The 14,747-nt window shown below is 45.5% G+C and overlaps 1 protein-coding gene across 5 annotated transcripts in view; it reads right to left on the bottom strand.

The window, feature by feature from the left end:
* Positions 1 to 14,336, bottom strand: part of Nf1 (neurofibromin 1) — a 92,487-nt gene extending 78,151 nt beyond the window's left edge. For 3 of the 5 annotated variants that reach the window (XM_084597690.1, XM_084597691.1, XM_084597693.1), the window contains exons 1-7: positions 14,198 to 14,336; positions 7,988 to 8,131; positions 4,793 to 4,897; positions 3,321 to 3,413; positions 2,535 to 2,650; positions 446 to 552; positions 300 to 367 (exon numbers count right to left, since the gene is read on the bottom strand). In XM_084597690.1, the coding sequence (XP_084453816.1) occupies positions 300 to 367; positions 446 to 552; positions 2,535 to 2,650; positions 3,321 to 3,413; positions 4,793 to 4,897; positions 7,988 to 8,131; positions 14,198 to 14,278 (714 nt within the window). In that variant the 5' untranslated portion in view covers positions 14,279 to 14,336. The remainder of the gene's footprint in view (positions 1 to 299; positions 368 to 445; positions 553 to 2,534; positions 2,651 to 3,320; positions 3,414 to 4,792; positions 4,898 to 7,987; positions 8,132 to 14,197) is intronic. The other 2 variants (XM_084597692.1, XM_084597694.1) reach the window with 1 other exon arrangement.
* Between the last annotated feature and the right edge of the window lie 411 nt (positions 14,337 to 14,747).

The following is a 14,747-nucleotide window of genomic DNA, read 5'->3' as shown; positions in this document are numbered from 1 at the left end:
ACGCAAAGGTTAACATTCTAGAACTTGAATTTGTCTATTATTTGCTGTACCATAATTCGAGGAGAACTACGGCAGTTACAACATGCACACAACTGAAGATAGAAGAGCAACAATACATTAGTGAAGAAATAAAATAAAAAAATTTGGAATGAAAAAGCGATGCCAATGCATTTTTTAGCCTGACTGCAGACTAAAGCAGCACCATTTGGCTTTTCAATGGCCTAACAAGCAAGGTGACCAACTCCAGCTAATCAAGCCAATAGGGTCGCTCAGAAACAGAGAAAACACGCAGTGCATACCTTTTCCAGGCTGCTCATGAGGCAGAGGTGGGCATTCTTGCGCAGGGACCGGAACTTGGAGTTGATCTCTGCAGCAGAGCAGAGAAGAAGCAACCACATGCGGTCAAGAGACACAGCAAGGGGGCAGTGGTGGCAGAAGAACTCACCATTCAGCAGCTTGATGAGCCTGGTCACGTCGACATTTATGTGCTGGATGAGCTCGATGTCGCTGAAGTCTGTCGTCTCCTCGTTGGCATTGGAGAGCTCGTGGAGCCTGTGGAGCATGTGCCCATCGGAAAGAAGTCTCAAAACCCTATTTGTTCGAGATAGTGTTTCTCCGCTTCCTCTTACAAGTGACTACTTAAAAGAAAAGTTTGAAACTACAAAGTAATTGTTGAGTAATACAGCACTGATGAATGCTTTCAAACTAACCTGACGCTGGCAACGAGGGCCGCTGCAAAATGCAGCTTTATCTTCGTAACAAAAGACGATGGCCACCAAGGAGGAATAGCACCAGTATTCGCAGGGGATACAACATTTGCTTTTCAAGTTGTAGAACACGATCATGTTAGGCAACAGAGGCATGGCAGCAGTTACGAGCTCAGCGAAGCCTCAGTATAGGGATACTCAAATCATGCCCGCATCAGCAAGACATTCAAGCTATAAATGAAATTTAGTACTAGCAGTAGTACAGGAATTGTATAGCGGTTATGTTCATTTTGAGCAGAAGATGAGCTCAGCAGTCGAATATGAAGCCGACCATGCATTTACAGCAATGTACACCGAGCAACTTTAATTACTTAAACAGATATGACCAGCCTGTAGCAAGATAATTAGCAAGCTGTAGCAAGCATCAGCATATGCTAGCACAATGCTTGCTGATAATTACCCCCAGCATCATGCCTCCACTCAGCAATGGCTTGAAGCAGGGGGCTCAAATCAGCAAGGCACAATTATAAAGGCACATCAGCGTCACCGAAGTTAACTAGAAATATAAGCTTGTAAAAAAGCATACATTTTCTAGCACATTTTTCTTTGCTTTCACTCACTGAATTCGCTCACGAAACAAAGAAAGAAATTTACAAAATCTTATTCTAGACTTTCCATGTGTCTAACAGAAATGCGCCTTTTACATTGCTGATTTCGGCAAACCACTATTTCCATTCATTTCTGAGAAAAAGGTACAAATATGAGAAAGTAATTTAAACTCTCATTAGTGACCATGGAGGCCAATCTACCCAATTCACGGCGGAAGTTGTCGAAGAACTTCTCCACCTCAGCACCTGCAGTTTTGCCACTCAACACCATACCATCCCCAAAAGAACAACCTGGTGAAACACACTAAACGGGCACTCACCACCTTGCTGGCTATGCACGTCGCTGCAGGTCATAAGGACTGGGATGGCGTCCTCCCGTTCATTACTCATGCATACAATGCAGTGCAACATGACACAACTGGCTACAGCCCCTTCTACTTGCTCTATGCTCGCTCGCCTCGCTGTGGCCTCGACACCATACTGCCATTTTTCATTCATGGTGAACCTCTTGCTGTCATAGACTGCAGTGCTGAAGAAGCGCGCTAGCTTGCTCGCATTTGAATTTTATCTTCGCAAGAGCATTCTAAGACACCAACAAGTTTCTTTTGTTTCTGGTGATGTTGTGTGGTCGCGGACACCTCTACGTAAGCGCGTTCTTTGTCAGAAACTGCTGTCACACTACACTGGACCGTTTGTTGTGTTAGAGTGTATAAGCGACCTGAAATACGTTATAACACGCCTAACTGCAAGTGGTTGATGGTCAAGCAGTCTCAGGTGGTGCATGTGGCCCGCCTCAAGCGATTTCATCCCAGAGGTTCTAATTAGCTCGCCTGACAGGCCTTGTCTGCGAGGAGGGAAGCGTCACGCTCCTTTGCAGAACATCGACGGAAGAACAAGATCAATGGTAGGACGGATCGGCAGAGAAAAAAGAAGAGCAAGGGTCAGAAGGACATTTGTAGGCTTTGTCGCAGTCCTGCTTCGATCGAAGCCTCTGCAAATAAACCCTCCTTTGCGTACTAAGCACGTAACAATATCTAAAAACGTTTCTTGAAATATTTTCACCTTTCCTGCAGTTACAGCTTCAGCGTGTAATTCGGACCGCTACCTACAACATGTTTTATCATTACTACTTTCCTTTAAACTCTTGCTCCACCTTAAAAAGGTACTACCAGACTCAAGAAAACAAACCGACAAGAACAGCTTGAGGCCGGCCACTTACCTGCCGGAGATGCGGTTGAAGACGGCGTTGAAGTTGTTGAGGCTGAGCGCGAAGAGCACCTTGGAGGCCAGGTTCTTGAGGGGCACCACCATGGAGCTGTCTGGCATGTCGATGAACTGCAGTGATACAAGCATCCCAACTTGCAGCAACAACAGAGAAGCCTGCCTTGCCAACCCCACAGCATGCAGTTGGTTTAACTTCCAAGTCTACCATTCGCTTTCCACACAATAAACAGTGACAACGACGAACATCACCAAAAGCGAGTTTGCGTAGCTAATGAGAACTCCTCCCACACTCCCTCAAGAAAAATGATCAATCAATCTTCACGGACATATCTTGCCTGTTACTACATCAAACTTCTCTATGGTAAATAAACTCACCCCAGAAAATAAAAAATAAAAACATTTACACATACTAGCAGAAACCAAATTTATAACGACACCTTGCACCCCACATAGAAATGCTTACATCGCTAACTGTTTTATATATATTTTTTTAATGGTTCACGCATCCTTTTCAGAGAACTAGCAAAGATAAAAGGTAATACAACAAGGTTCTAGCGCTAGTCACGATAAAACAACATCGAAGTGACAATGACAACATTCAAGAAGTATGGCATCCATCAGAGGGAGCCGGACATAACTCTTGCATTTCCTTTTAATTTGTCAAGCAACTCTGCCTTGATATACCATTAAAATGGGTGCAAAAGAGACACCAGCAACATAAACATGCTCCTTGACATGAGGCTTTGCGCTCAAGGAGAAAAAATTAGAGAAGAGGACCGACCTGGCAGAGCTCGCGCAGCAGTGCCTTGACGTTCATGGTCTCGTCGTAGCGTGTCGTCTCCTTTGGTTGCTGCGGAAGTGGAGTCGCAGAGATCTATGGGTGAGAACCAGTCCCCGCTCCCCGTCGGAAAGTTGGACCCCCAGCAGTCACTTGACACCAAGAAACAACGGCTAGGACACGGCCACTTTTCATGCAGACAAACGACCAATGCTCACGGCCACCACACACAAAACGACCAGTCAAACAAGACTTCTTCATCTATACATAAAGACTCCCTTTAAGAAGAACTTGAAGGGACGCCTTTACAAAGGCGGTCCCAAAAAAGATGTCTGAGCAAGCTAGGGGTGTTCATATACATAAATACACAAAACCGACACTTTAGCCTTTCAGGGATAGAATAGTCACAAATAAACAATTTGCTCTTCCGTGAATTAGATGAGCTGAAGACAAGAGCGTGAAACCGGATCACATTATCCTGCTCAAAAATGAAACTGGTCCAGTATTCTTTTTTTTTTTTTACTGCCTTAGCTTTCTCACTGTGATCCACAGTGGCTACTACTTTTGTTTTGTCTAATTTTTACTTTCCATCCTGCCCTAAGTGCTTCAGAACTCTAAATAAACAATAACAGCCGTCTTTGTAGCAGTTGCAGGCTCCACAGCTGCACATGTTTCACGCGTGCACATGGTTTCAAATGGCTGCATCAGTAGCACTTGAACGGTGCTCAATACAATATGCTGTTGCAGAATTATACCCTCTCTCTGATAAATCGTGTCCAATCTGCATACTAGTGCAGTAACTAGAAGGAGCTTTATTATGGCTACTTTTTATAGCCGCCAAAACGAGCCCTAGTTTCCCGCAATTCCACAAGAAATTGCAGATTTAAGCATTTTTTGTGGAATTGTGTTCACCATACATATTCTCACTTTTCTATCCAGCTACTGTTACGAAAATCAATAAGAATGCCAGAGTAATTTTAAGTTGACTAATTTACCTCATGTCTGTGAATATGACACACGGGGGAACTATGAGACCTCAGGGGAATATCGAAAGAAGTATTATAGTGATTATTACACATCCTCGAAGAGTTGGAGTAGGTTACATTGCATTAGGATACATAATAAAAAGTGACAGAAAATGAAATAAAGTACATAATAAACTTCTGGAATATCGGCTGCATTAGTTGTTTCTGCACCTACTGAGTAGCAAAGTACAGGTGTGGTGCAAAACAGGCTGTCAGGTGTTGTTTACAGAGACAAAAGCACGGCTCCTGTTTAGTCTGGTTTGCCTACTAAATTATCTTCTCTAACAGCGTGGGATTAGTGAAACATGAGACCCAGTGCAAGACAAAATGCTGAACACATCAGACGCTCTAATGGCACAACAGAAAAGAAACAAAACAAAGCTCTGCGCAAAAAGAAAAAAAAAAGGGAACAGGCAACCGCATTGCACAGCATGCAGGTCATGAACTCACTCTGCTGAGGCATTTTTCGAGCGTGTCCAGCACAATGAGCTGCGACTCGTAGAAGTTCTTCTCAAACTCAGGCTGGATCGGACTGTGCGTCCTCTGGTACACAAACTGCACAAAAAGGAAAAGGGGAGAGGAAAATCAAAGATAAGGCTTATCACAGCCTCCAACAAGTGATTCATATTTCCCTCCTTAACCCCACGCAGACGGTCCCTCTAAAAATATGCACGTTTTTCACGCACTAAAACATAATATTCCTTCAGATGACAGCAAATTCATTTAAATCATTCACACAAAATAAAACAGACACATCCATTCCGATGAACAGAAAATATGATATATAGAATTCCCAAGAGCAAAATAAAACCTAATTAATGGCATGCCCAGAACAATAACAATTAAAGTATCTCACCAGAAAGTAGTATGGTACAAAAATATATTTGTCAAAAATATATGGCCCAAGGGTTTTGCTTCTAAGCCCCATAGTAAGCTCGTAGCCCATTTCCAGCGTTAAAAATCTCGTACATGACAAATCTCGTGCTCATTCTCCTCTAGCTTACGTAAATATTTCAGTACTGCTTCCAGAAGCCTTGTTACAGGGCTTAGCAATGAACCACTTGGCCCGTATATTTCTTAAATAGACTGTACATGTAAAGTACATTGCTAATCATAGCAAAAGAACAGGCTATGAAGAAGTTGAAAAAGTTGATTGGTTTGAATTAGGATTTTTCCAAATGGAATTAAATGGGAACATTTGAAACTAGTCAGGTTTTTGCACTACTCTAATTGGCTCCAATTGGTACCAGCTACAAATACCAGTTTGCATTTTAAGTTGGACCTAATGAAAATGTTCAGCAAAATCCAATTGGAATTTTTTCTTATTGGGACCAGTCAGGTTTTGAAATTGTTCCAAATAGATCCAATCGGATCCATTTAATACCATTTGGAATTCCAATAGGAATTTTGCCCACTAATATACTCACTCTTTTTCTTCTAACCCACACAGAGCTAATCTATATCCACACAAAGTTCAACACAAGGATTCCAATCTCATGATCATCGTCAGCCTGATTAGACCGACAGCATATCAGAGGCCTCTCCTATAACCCTCTAGTAAACCCTGTCCTGTGCCAGGTGCATCCAGTTGATACCCACAAACATCCTAATCTCTTTACCCAACCCCACATGACTCAGTGCCACGCTTGGCTGGTATTAACCCTCCTTCTAAATCCATTCCATTCTACCAAGGGGATACCGGTTATCTTCTCACCATACCCCATGTCCTGCCCAAGTTGAACTCTGCGAACTCAGAGACCTCATCAGGAGACGAATTTTACTCAGCTACTGTTCCCTTGAACTGGGCACACATGCATCTAATGACAGACCAATGAGAGATAAATGGCAAGTACTAATATAGTAAACACCAACAGCGTACAATAAATTCCAAGCATTAGGCACACAGGAACAGAAGCACCACTGCAGTTTTTATGAACGTAAAGGTATAGCAAAGTTAACCTCAGTGACAAGAGTTCCCCAGAACACATTCTTGTATCAAGAGTACAGATGACCTCAAACACAAAGCGTGAACAATTTGATCCATAAGCAACTTGACCAGAGTTAATGCCCCACGCCAAGCAATACTACTTAAACTTTCGTGTAATCTAGCTTGATTTTATGCACAGAAGGAGCATCAATAAGCTGCACAATGCATTCATAACAAATTGGGACACTAAGAAGCATAAGCACTTTGCTGTGTGTTGGTGGCACTGGCACATTCTATTAAGCTGAAGTGTGTGTGCGTGGTGGTGGGGGGTAAGGTGGGTCAGAGGAAGGTGCAGTCATCACGGCACATATATTAAATTGTACAGTCATAAGCAAAAGTGGTATACAACACTCAGTGGTGACCATACTCGAGAAAAGTGCATTGAAATGCCATCTAGCGACAGCGTCAGGGACAGTGATAGCGACACATGCATGTGGATAAAATGGGGCACCGCCACTATTGCCTCAATCTCAGGTAACTGTTGCTAGAATAAGTTCGCACGCAGAGTTTTCTGGAGATCCGTCACCGGCTGAGTGTTGTATACCCCTTTTGCTCACGACTGTACATTCCATACCAGAATAGTTGAAGGTTACTGGCAGCCTTTACTGCCACCATGCCATTAATGACATTAACAGGGGGGCCACAATTTGGAACCATTTTTTTCGTTGCTCATTCTCTTGCTCTTCAAACATTCATAATGCTGACTCATGACAGCAAAACAAGATGATGATGAAGCCAGTATCAAAGGCAAAAAAGCAAAGAATGATTGAAAAAAAAATAAATAAAAACAAACAACTCCCTGGATGCATGGCACCATCAATGAAAGTAATCTGAACATGCCATGCATGCGCTAGAAACTAAATGTGGGGTTAAGCTTGCCCAGGTGCTTTTCAGATGTTGCTTGCCATGACACTGAGGAACTTCTGAGGCAAATGACGAAAGGCAGACAGGAAAAGAAATCAGTGAATCGAGCCCCGTGTGTGTGCGGCCCAATGCTTGTCAGCATGTGACAGGTAAAACTCTACAGAGCCTGAATTGCTATCTAATGATGCAAAGTGGCAAGAAAAGGGTCGCTACACGTTCCACTTTTGATATATGGGAACAAGGAAGCAACAATGACAGCATCAAAATATACCTTCTCTTGCAAGTATTACGTTAACGCCTATTTGAAATGCAACTGCCAACTTTTAATGCTAAAATATGAGGAGAAGTGCATTCTTCTCGATTACAATAAATTTACTAGGCACACCTATTTACAAGAAATACTCATAGATGGCACCACATCCCTATATACAAGGATCACTGATAGATGGTGCCACATCTTAGTGACAAACTGAAGGCATCATAAACCAGCTGACAGGACGATACTGGATGACACAGTTACAGACACATGCCTGAAGCCTTCCCTTTTCATCACCAAGAAAACCTATCCCCCGAATAAAACTATGTAGTACATGACGAACACACAATGACATGACAAATTTTGCCCTCCAAAGAGTAGATGCACAACAAACCCATTCCAGAATTGCTTTCAATGCACAAAGGCTGACCCCATAGAATTCAGCACTGCTACCCTCTGCTGCCCAGGTTTGAAGCAGAGCGTGGCAAGACAGCATGCAGCAGATGGAGGGAAGCGATTAATGCAAAGAGGCACGCACCACCTCGTTCACCGAGTGGAGGATCTTGGTGAGCCCCGAGATGACCAGGGAGAACTTGTACTTGCTGATGTTGATGAGGCATTCCTTGTTCTGCTCCACATTGATGCGCGAATGAGTCGTCTGGGGCCCACTCCGGCATGGGAGCTGCACACAATAATGATTCCATGAAAATGTGTGGAAGCCAGTGTATAGAGTGCCACCAAATGATGACATGGAAGATCAGACCGCAAGATCTAGTTCTGAAAGGTTGAAAAGACAAGAACAGCAAAGTTTCCCATCGAATTTGAATGTGGCCCGAAAAGTTGCAGCTGACCCATCACAGTGGTTTTAGCGTCTGGCCACCAATGCTAAAATCATGGGATCAAGTCCCGGTCACAATTGCTGCACTTCAAGATGCCCGTGTGCTATGTGATGCTGGTGCACACTGAAGAACCCTGGGTGATCTTTCCTCTACTAAAGCATCCTTCATAACCCATGTGTCACCTCAGATGTTAAACCCTACATACAATGTACTGTATGCTCTCCATCATCGAAAAAAGAGGCAAAACCTCAAAGTGAAGTGACTCAGCAGGTGACACAGCATCCACAGCAAGTGGATGCAGCTAGCACAGAACCGGGTTAAGTGGAGAAATATGGGAGAGGCCTTCACCCTGCAGTGGGTATAGTCAGGCTGATGATGATGATGAAGTGACACAGATGACAAAAGCGTGCAAGCACCTCTGCAGCAGGTCGAGCAAAGCTAAGGTGGGTCCAGTTAAGGGCTAATCAGCCTTTTCCAGGAACATGACTTTTACGCAGTCAGGTTCCGGCATCAATGCTTCATTTCAACATACACTGACAAATCAAACCGGAGGAATCAAACATCTGCGGAGGCTGTCTGCACTGTAAAGGTACTGGGAGAAATCTTAGGAAAGGAGCTAGCCGCCTCACAGAGTGTGCCACGCTGTGGTGAAGTTCAGGCCACGTGAGTGTTGCCAATGAAATGCCAACAACTAGACTGTGATGAAAGCATCATGCATACATTAAGTATAACCTTTGCTTATAGCATATAAATAGGGTTATTCGTTTTCGGGTTTTATATCTTTTTTCAAATTCAGAGGGCAAAAATCGAGCATTATTTTTGTACTTGGCAGTAGGAGAGAAATGAGGTTTTTCATAGAAATACTCTGAAATTCAGGTTTTATTGGGTTAAATTTACAAACTAATAACTTATTCGATTTCTCCTAATGGGTGGGTAACGATTAGGGTTATGCTTTGGGTTGCCTTCAAGAAAGTATTTCATAATTCGGTGTTTCTGTCGTAATTATTACTCTCAGTGATGTGCAACAGTCAGTTTTTGGAAGAGAAACATTTTATTCACGTGAGTATCGTCATCGATGTTTTATGCGCCCTTATTAACATGCAGAATCATCTGCATGCACAATATTTCGGTCTCCATCTTCTTTCTTTTGGTTTCTTTAAAGGTATCTTAACTGAGAGAATGTTCGATCAACATCACACCTGCCAATAGCAAGACACAACAATGTCAACGTCGCATTTGCTAGCCTGGGATAGCGCGCACAGTTGCGTCATTCCAATAGTCCAACACTTCAACACTTTAATTTGTGGGGCTTGCTTCCAGCAAGTACTGGTTAAACTTTTTGCGAAGCGAGCCTACATCACCCGTCCCGGAAATAAAGAGAGGTCAGTAGTCATCAAACAACTGACTCTGCAGCCGCTTTTGGAATGGATCGAGTAAGGCACCCAGTTTCCACATTGTCAACTGGTTTTGGTCTTTGCCTGCGACGTTCAGTTTCAGAGTGTAGCCCCCATTTTGTTTAGATGTTCGAGCAAAACTTTTCACAAGAATTTTTCACTAATGTGTCACTGCTCTTAGGTAACATAGACAAAACACCTCTTGCTTGATTGCTTTTACCAATCGTGGAAAACTAGTTAACAGTCTGCTGTAACTGGACGTTTATGTGGTGATCGAAGCTTGGCATCAAGAGTTTTCCACTTTCAGGCGTTTTCTGGACATCTAAAAGTGGCTCGAGTGCATCTCTCATTAAGACTGCCTTCGCATAAAGAATCTCTTTATCAGAAAGTATTGCTCGGATAGCTTCTGTTTTGGTAGTTTCATACAAGCTTTCAACAAGTTCCGTGGGCGCAGTTGCTCCCGAAACTGGGAAAAATCGGGTTTTACCTGATTTCTTTAGGAACATGTTCAAGGTGCAAAAACTGGGTAAAATCAGGTTTTACCCAAAAACAAACAACCCTATATATGAAGCAAAGGGCTTAAAGGTTATCAAGCCACCTCGTTAAATGTCAGCAGATGGCAGCTCAAAACACTGCAAAACGGAAATACTGCAGTGGTTTGAGCAACACACTGTAACAAAAACTTTTTTAGTAAACACGTGAAATGAAAGTTCAAAGACACATGAGACAAGCTGAACATTCCTAACTTTTTTTTTTTTTTTCACTACATATTTCCATCTCTTGGCAAGTCCCATTAGAGTCAATGACCCAAGGAACAGGTGCAAAATTGTCAAGCAGCCTTGGTATGCGAGCAGTACACATTACATTTACATTAAGCATACATAGAATTCAGTACGCACATACAAGAGTATCTGAAAATCAGATCACAAAAGAATACTACATGCTACTTCACCCTACTTTCTAGTGCTCAGGGTTCCGTTTCATTTTCCAACCTTGGGATCTCCTTCAGTATATGATCATTCTGCAGCATAAATAAAATAGGCCCTGACCCTACTTCTATGTGCAACAGCAATGCCAGGTCCTGGAATGTGTGAGCAATTTGGCAAGCATATGCAGATAAAGGCACTCAGACACCCTTCAGTGCTTCTTGAAACGTTCTTAAAGACTTTCCCAAATGCGTTTTGCCCCAGACACTAACTTTTGAGCTCAAACCACGGCCTCATGTACAGAAGCAGCGTGGGAGGGGCAACAAATCACATCAAGTAGCAATCCTTCCAGTAAGCATACAACTCTGCCCCAAGCACTTAACAAGAAGTTGTGGCTTTGGAAAGGCAGCAGGAGGGAGTAATTTATGAATCATGCTACTGTTCGGCCTGAATTTGTCATCAGCCGTAGTAGTACCGGTGAAATGAGAAATGTTAATGCAAACAGGTCACAAAGTCAGACTCGATTCCTGCGGTAAAGTGTTCCTCTGTGTTCTCTTCTTGCATTGTATTCATCCAAAACAGCCAAAATTCATGTCAAAAACTGAGACATTTCCAGGATGCCCTGTTACAGCAAATATATGCCTCAAAATTGCCTTCTACCCTAAAAAAAGCCACATAAATGAGCTAAATTGATAAGATCAACTTGTTATGTTAGTAAACCAAGTGTCCTGCGAGCAGTAGCAGTAGACTAACAAGAAATACATGCTATTTCACCACTACTTTGGAAGGCAAGGGATCCAGTTTTAATTTCCTACCTTTGGATCCACTCCTAGATACACATCATCATGCAGCAAATTCATATGTAATAATAAAACACACTGATACTGGAATATGTGAGTGGCTTGGCTTAGTTAATAGGGTTTAACGTCCCAAAGCAACTCAAGCTATGGGGGAAGTTGTAGTGGAGAGCTCCGTAAATTTCAATCACCTGGGGTTCTTTAATGTGCACTCACATCACAAAATAGATGGATGCCTTGGTTCTGCCTCCATCAAAATGCAGCCAGGATCGCACCTGGGTCTCCAGGCTCAGTGGATTAGCAAGACCATACAGACACAGGTAAAGAGATGCATTTAGTACTTAATTCATGGTTGGGTTCACAATGGCTCCTGTTAGCAGAGCAAGGAACAGTGTTTATGAATATTGACAATGGCTTGTTGTACACATTTTAACTAGAGTAATCACAAAAGCCGAAAGGCTGTTGTGGCTCAGTTGGAAGAGTACTGATACTACTATCATTCTCAATTTCTGGAACATGTGAGTGGTTTGGCTTGGTTAATACTTCTGAAGGAAGCCTTCACCAAATTTTTAAAGTGACCGGCCAACAACATTACCGGCAGCGGCTGCCATCTCTAGCCTCCATTCCCTTGGAACCACCATTGAGCAGGAAAGCTGCTTGCGAGGCCCTTGCAGTGAGTATTTCTCCGTATATGTTGAACTGTGAACTTCCACTTAAAAATTCCCAGCACTCATTCGACAGTCTCGGGTACCCCATCTGCACAATGCCCATAGCAGACATTCTGTCCTGCTACAGATTGAGGAAAAGATTCCCGTTAGGCCGTCCCTTGCCATTACACTCTCTATATGACACCCGTGTGCCGCAGCACGTGACAAGGCGCAGGTTCTACGAAATTTCGCCGTTCGACCGGTCACGCAAGCCGACAATTTAGGCGTCGTCCGCGAACCAACGTACCGCGCATCAAGGCACCGCCGCGCGGTCCTGCTGGCTCGCAACCGAAAATAACCGGACACGGGAAATCCGCAACCGACGCATCTGCAGGGCTGTGCGCATGCGAGCATCAGCCACAACCGCAAGCGAGGCACGAACCGCGACTACCGTGCACGCGCGGGGGAGGCAGTGGGGGGAGCCTCGTCGTCGGTGCGTCCCACACGCGATGAATGGGCCCGCACTCACGATGCCAGCGACTCAGCCAAGGTCGCCGCTGCCAAAATCGCGCGTACCGGCTTGTCTTTCTCTCTCTCTCTCTATCACCCTCCCCACCCTACTTTTCCTTTTATTTCCTGCGCCCCTCACACTCCTGAATGAGACGGGCGCTGCTTTTACTACCGCGGCCCGCACCTCGGTCGTCGTACTACGCCAAGTGCGCGCACGAGCAGAGAGGGAATGTCAAGGCACTAGCTGCACGTGAGGTGTGGTGTAGTAGTAACAAACGTGAAACGCGAAAACAGCGGAAATGCCCGGCTCTGAAAACGGCGCCCTTTCCCACCTTTCCCCGCTATCCATACATTTTTGTTCCTGCCCATTCTTTGTCATGCTCGAATGATGATTAATAGCAGTCAAGGCGTCACGAGACGGCGTGCGGCACTGGCCAGGATAGCGGAAGACAAACGCTGCGATTCTAGAGCACTATAGCTGCGGCGCGGCCGCCCTGGCTCCATTCATCTGAAAGGCGGTCGACGTGCCGCAGAAGCATAACAAGCGACGCGCTTCTGGCCAGCGCTCGCTCGCAGAGATGGTCTACCCTATGTGGACGACACTTGTCACCTAATAAGTGCGTAAACGTCGTTCTGCTTCCTACACTTTGGTGTTGGTTTATTGTGCGCTAGTAGCTCAAAAGGGGTGCTTTCCACTTCTTTGCGTACGGGGTCAGTCTACACTCCACCGACTGCAGTTACTGCTTTTTCAGGCTGATCGTAGAGCAGCCTACATGGGGAGTAGCGCGGAGCATCATGCTGGCGGACAAGCAACCAGCAGCGGCATGCGTGATCCCGGTGTTCACCCGCAGCACTTTTTCAGGCTGATCGTAGAGCAGCCTACATGGGGAGTAGCGCGGAGCATCATGCTGGCGGACAAGCAACCAGCAGCGGCATGCGTGATCCCGGTGTTCACCCGCAGCACGTCCCGTTACGAAGGCGCGGAGGAGTTGTATCGATCGTGCCTGCTCCTGAGCAGAGGGGAAAGAAAAGTGCGCTGCGGAGTCTCGCGCGCAGCGAGGCCGGCCGGTTAGCCCCGAGACACGGGCCGCCAGCGAGCGTGGTCGCGAGGTTCAGGCACGCGATATCGAGGCGCCGAGCGGGTACCTTCGCCGCCTCCGCTCGTCCTGTTGCGACGCCGCGACGGCGGACCACGGGACGAAAACCTGCTTCCATGCGGCGCGAGTGTGGGCGTCCGAGCCGATCGACTTCCGCTCCTATGCGACACTTTTTTTTTTTCTCTTTCTTTCCTTCCCCTCTCGGCGCTCGCCGCCGCACTGGCCGCACTACCAGGCTCAGCGCTCCTCCTGCGGCGAAGTAGGAACGCGCGGGCGAGACTGCGGCCACCAGCCAAAATAAAGAAAAACGTCGGTAGCGAGTTGGCAGGCCGTACGGACCACGAATTTGGCCGATCGCAAGCTGTGCTAGAAAGAACGACGGCGCGGCGCCGGCCCACAGAACGGGGAAAGGCAGATCGGCGGCAAAGGTCGCTCCAAGAAAACACTGCTGTCGGCATCCGAAGCCGCTGCCACTGATGTTGCCCGGCTGACAGACGTCAGCGGTGCGGCGCTAAAACGACGCAGTCGGAAGGCTCACCTGTTCTTCAAAACGTGTAATCAGCGACGCAACCCACTCTACGGGCTTGGTGGCCATCGTCGCCTGAGCTTGTAGGAACATCAACAGAGACCATCGAACATTTTGGACGCCATCTTTTTAATAGACGCGCAGTGAGCACGCATGCGCCCCTCTGCGTGCGCTATTGGTGGAACGCTCAATGGGCGTCGTCTGCTAGCCAAGTGCGCGCGAAGGTGCTGCCGCCACTCGCTGACGCGCGCGCGCGAGTAATTTCGACGCTGCGGCGTCGACCCATGGTTTGTCAATGCCAATGGTCATTCTTTCCCGCTAATTGTGCTCTTTTTAACACAGCAAGAAACAATTTTACCGCTTTAGGGGACAAACGAGTCCCCGCACGCGCGAGTTACGTCGAGGTACCACGGCGACAGCAATGCCCATATCAATGTATGCATGTGCATATGAAAAGAATCGAACTGTCTGCTTTTTATTTAATACGGTGTGCAGCTTGTCTCTGTGAGGTTGATGCACCATACTGAGGTTATGCTTAAACAAAAAGTATAAATTATATGGT

The sequence above is a fragment of the Amblyomma maculatum genome, chromosome 3 (genome assembly GCF_055883805.1).
Source record: "Amblyomma maculatum isolate TAMU_Amacu chromosome 3, ASM5588380v1, whole genome shotgun sequence".
In the NCBI taxonomy this organism is placed as follows: domain Eukaryota; kingdom Metazoa; phylum Arthropoda; class Arachnida; order Ixodida; family Ixodidae; genus Amblyomma; species Amblyomma maculatum.
The sequence above is the reverse complement of the archived record's forward strand: the minus strand, read 5'-3'. Positions and strand labels throughout refer to the sequence as shown.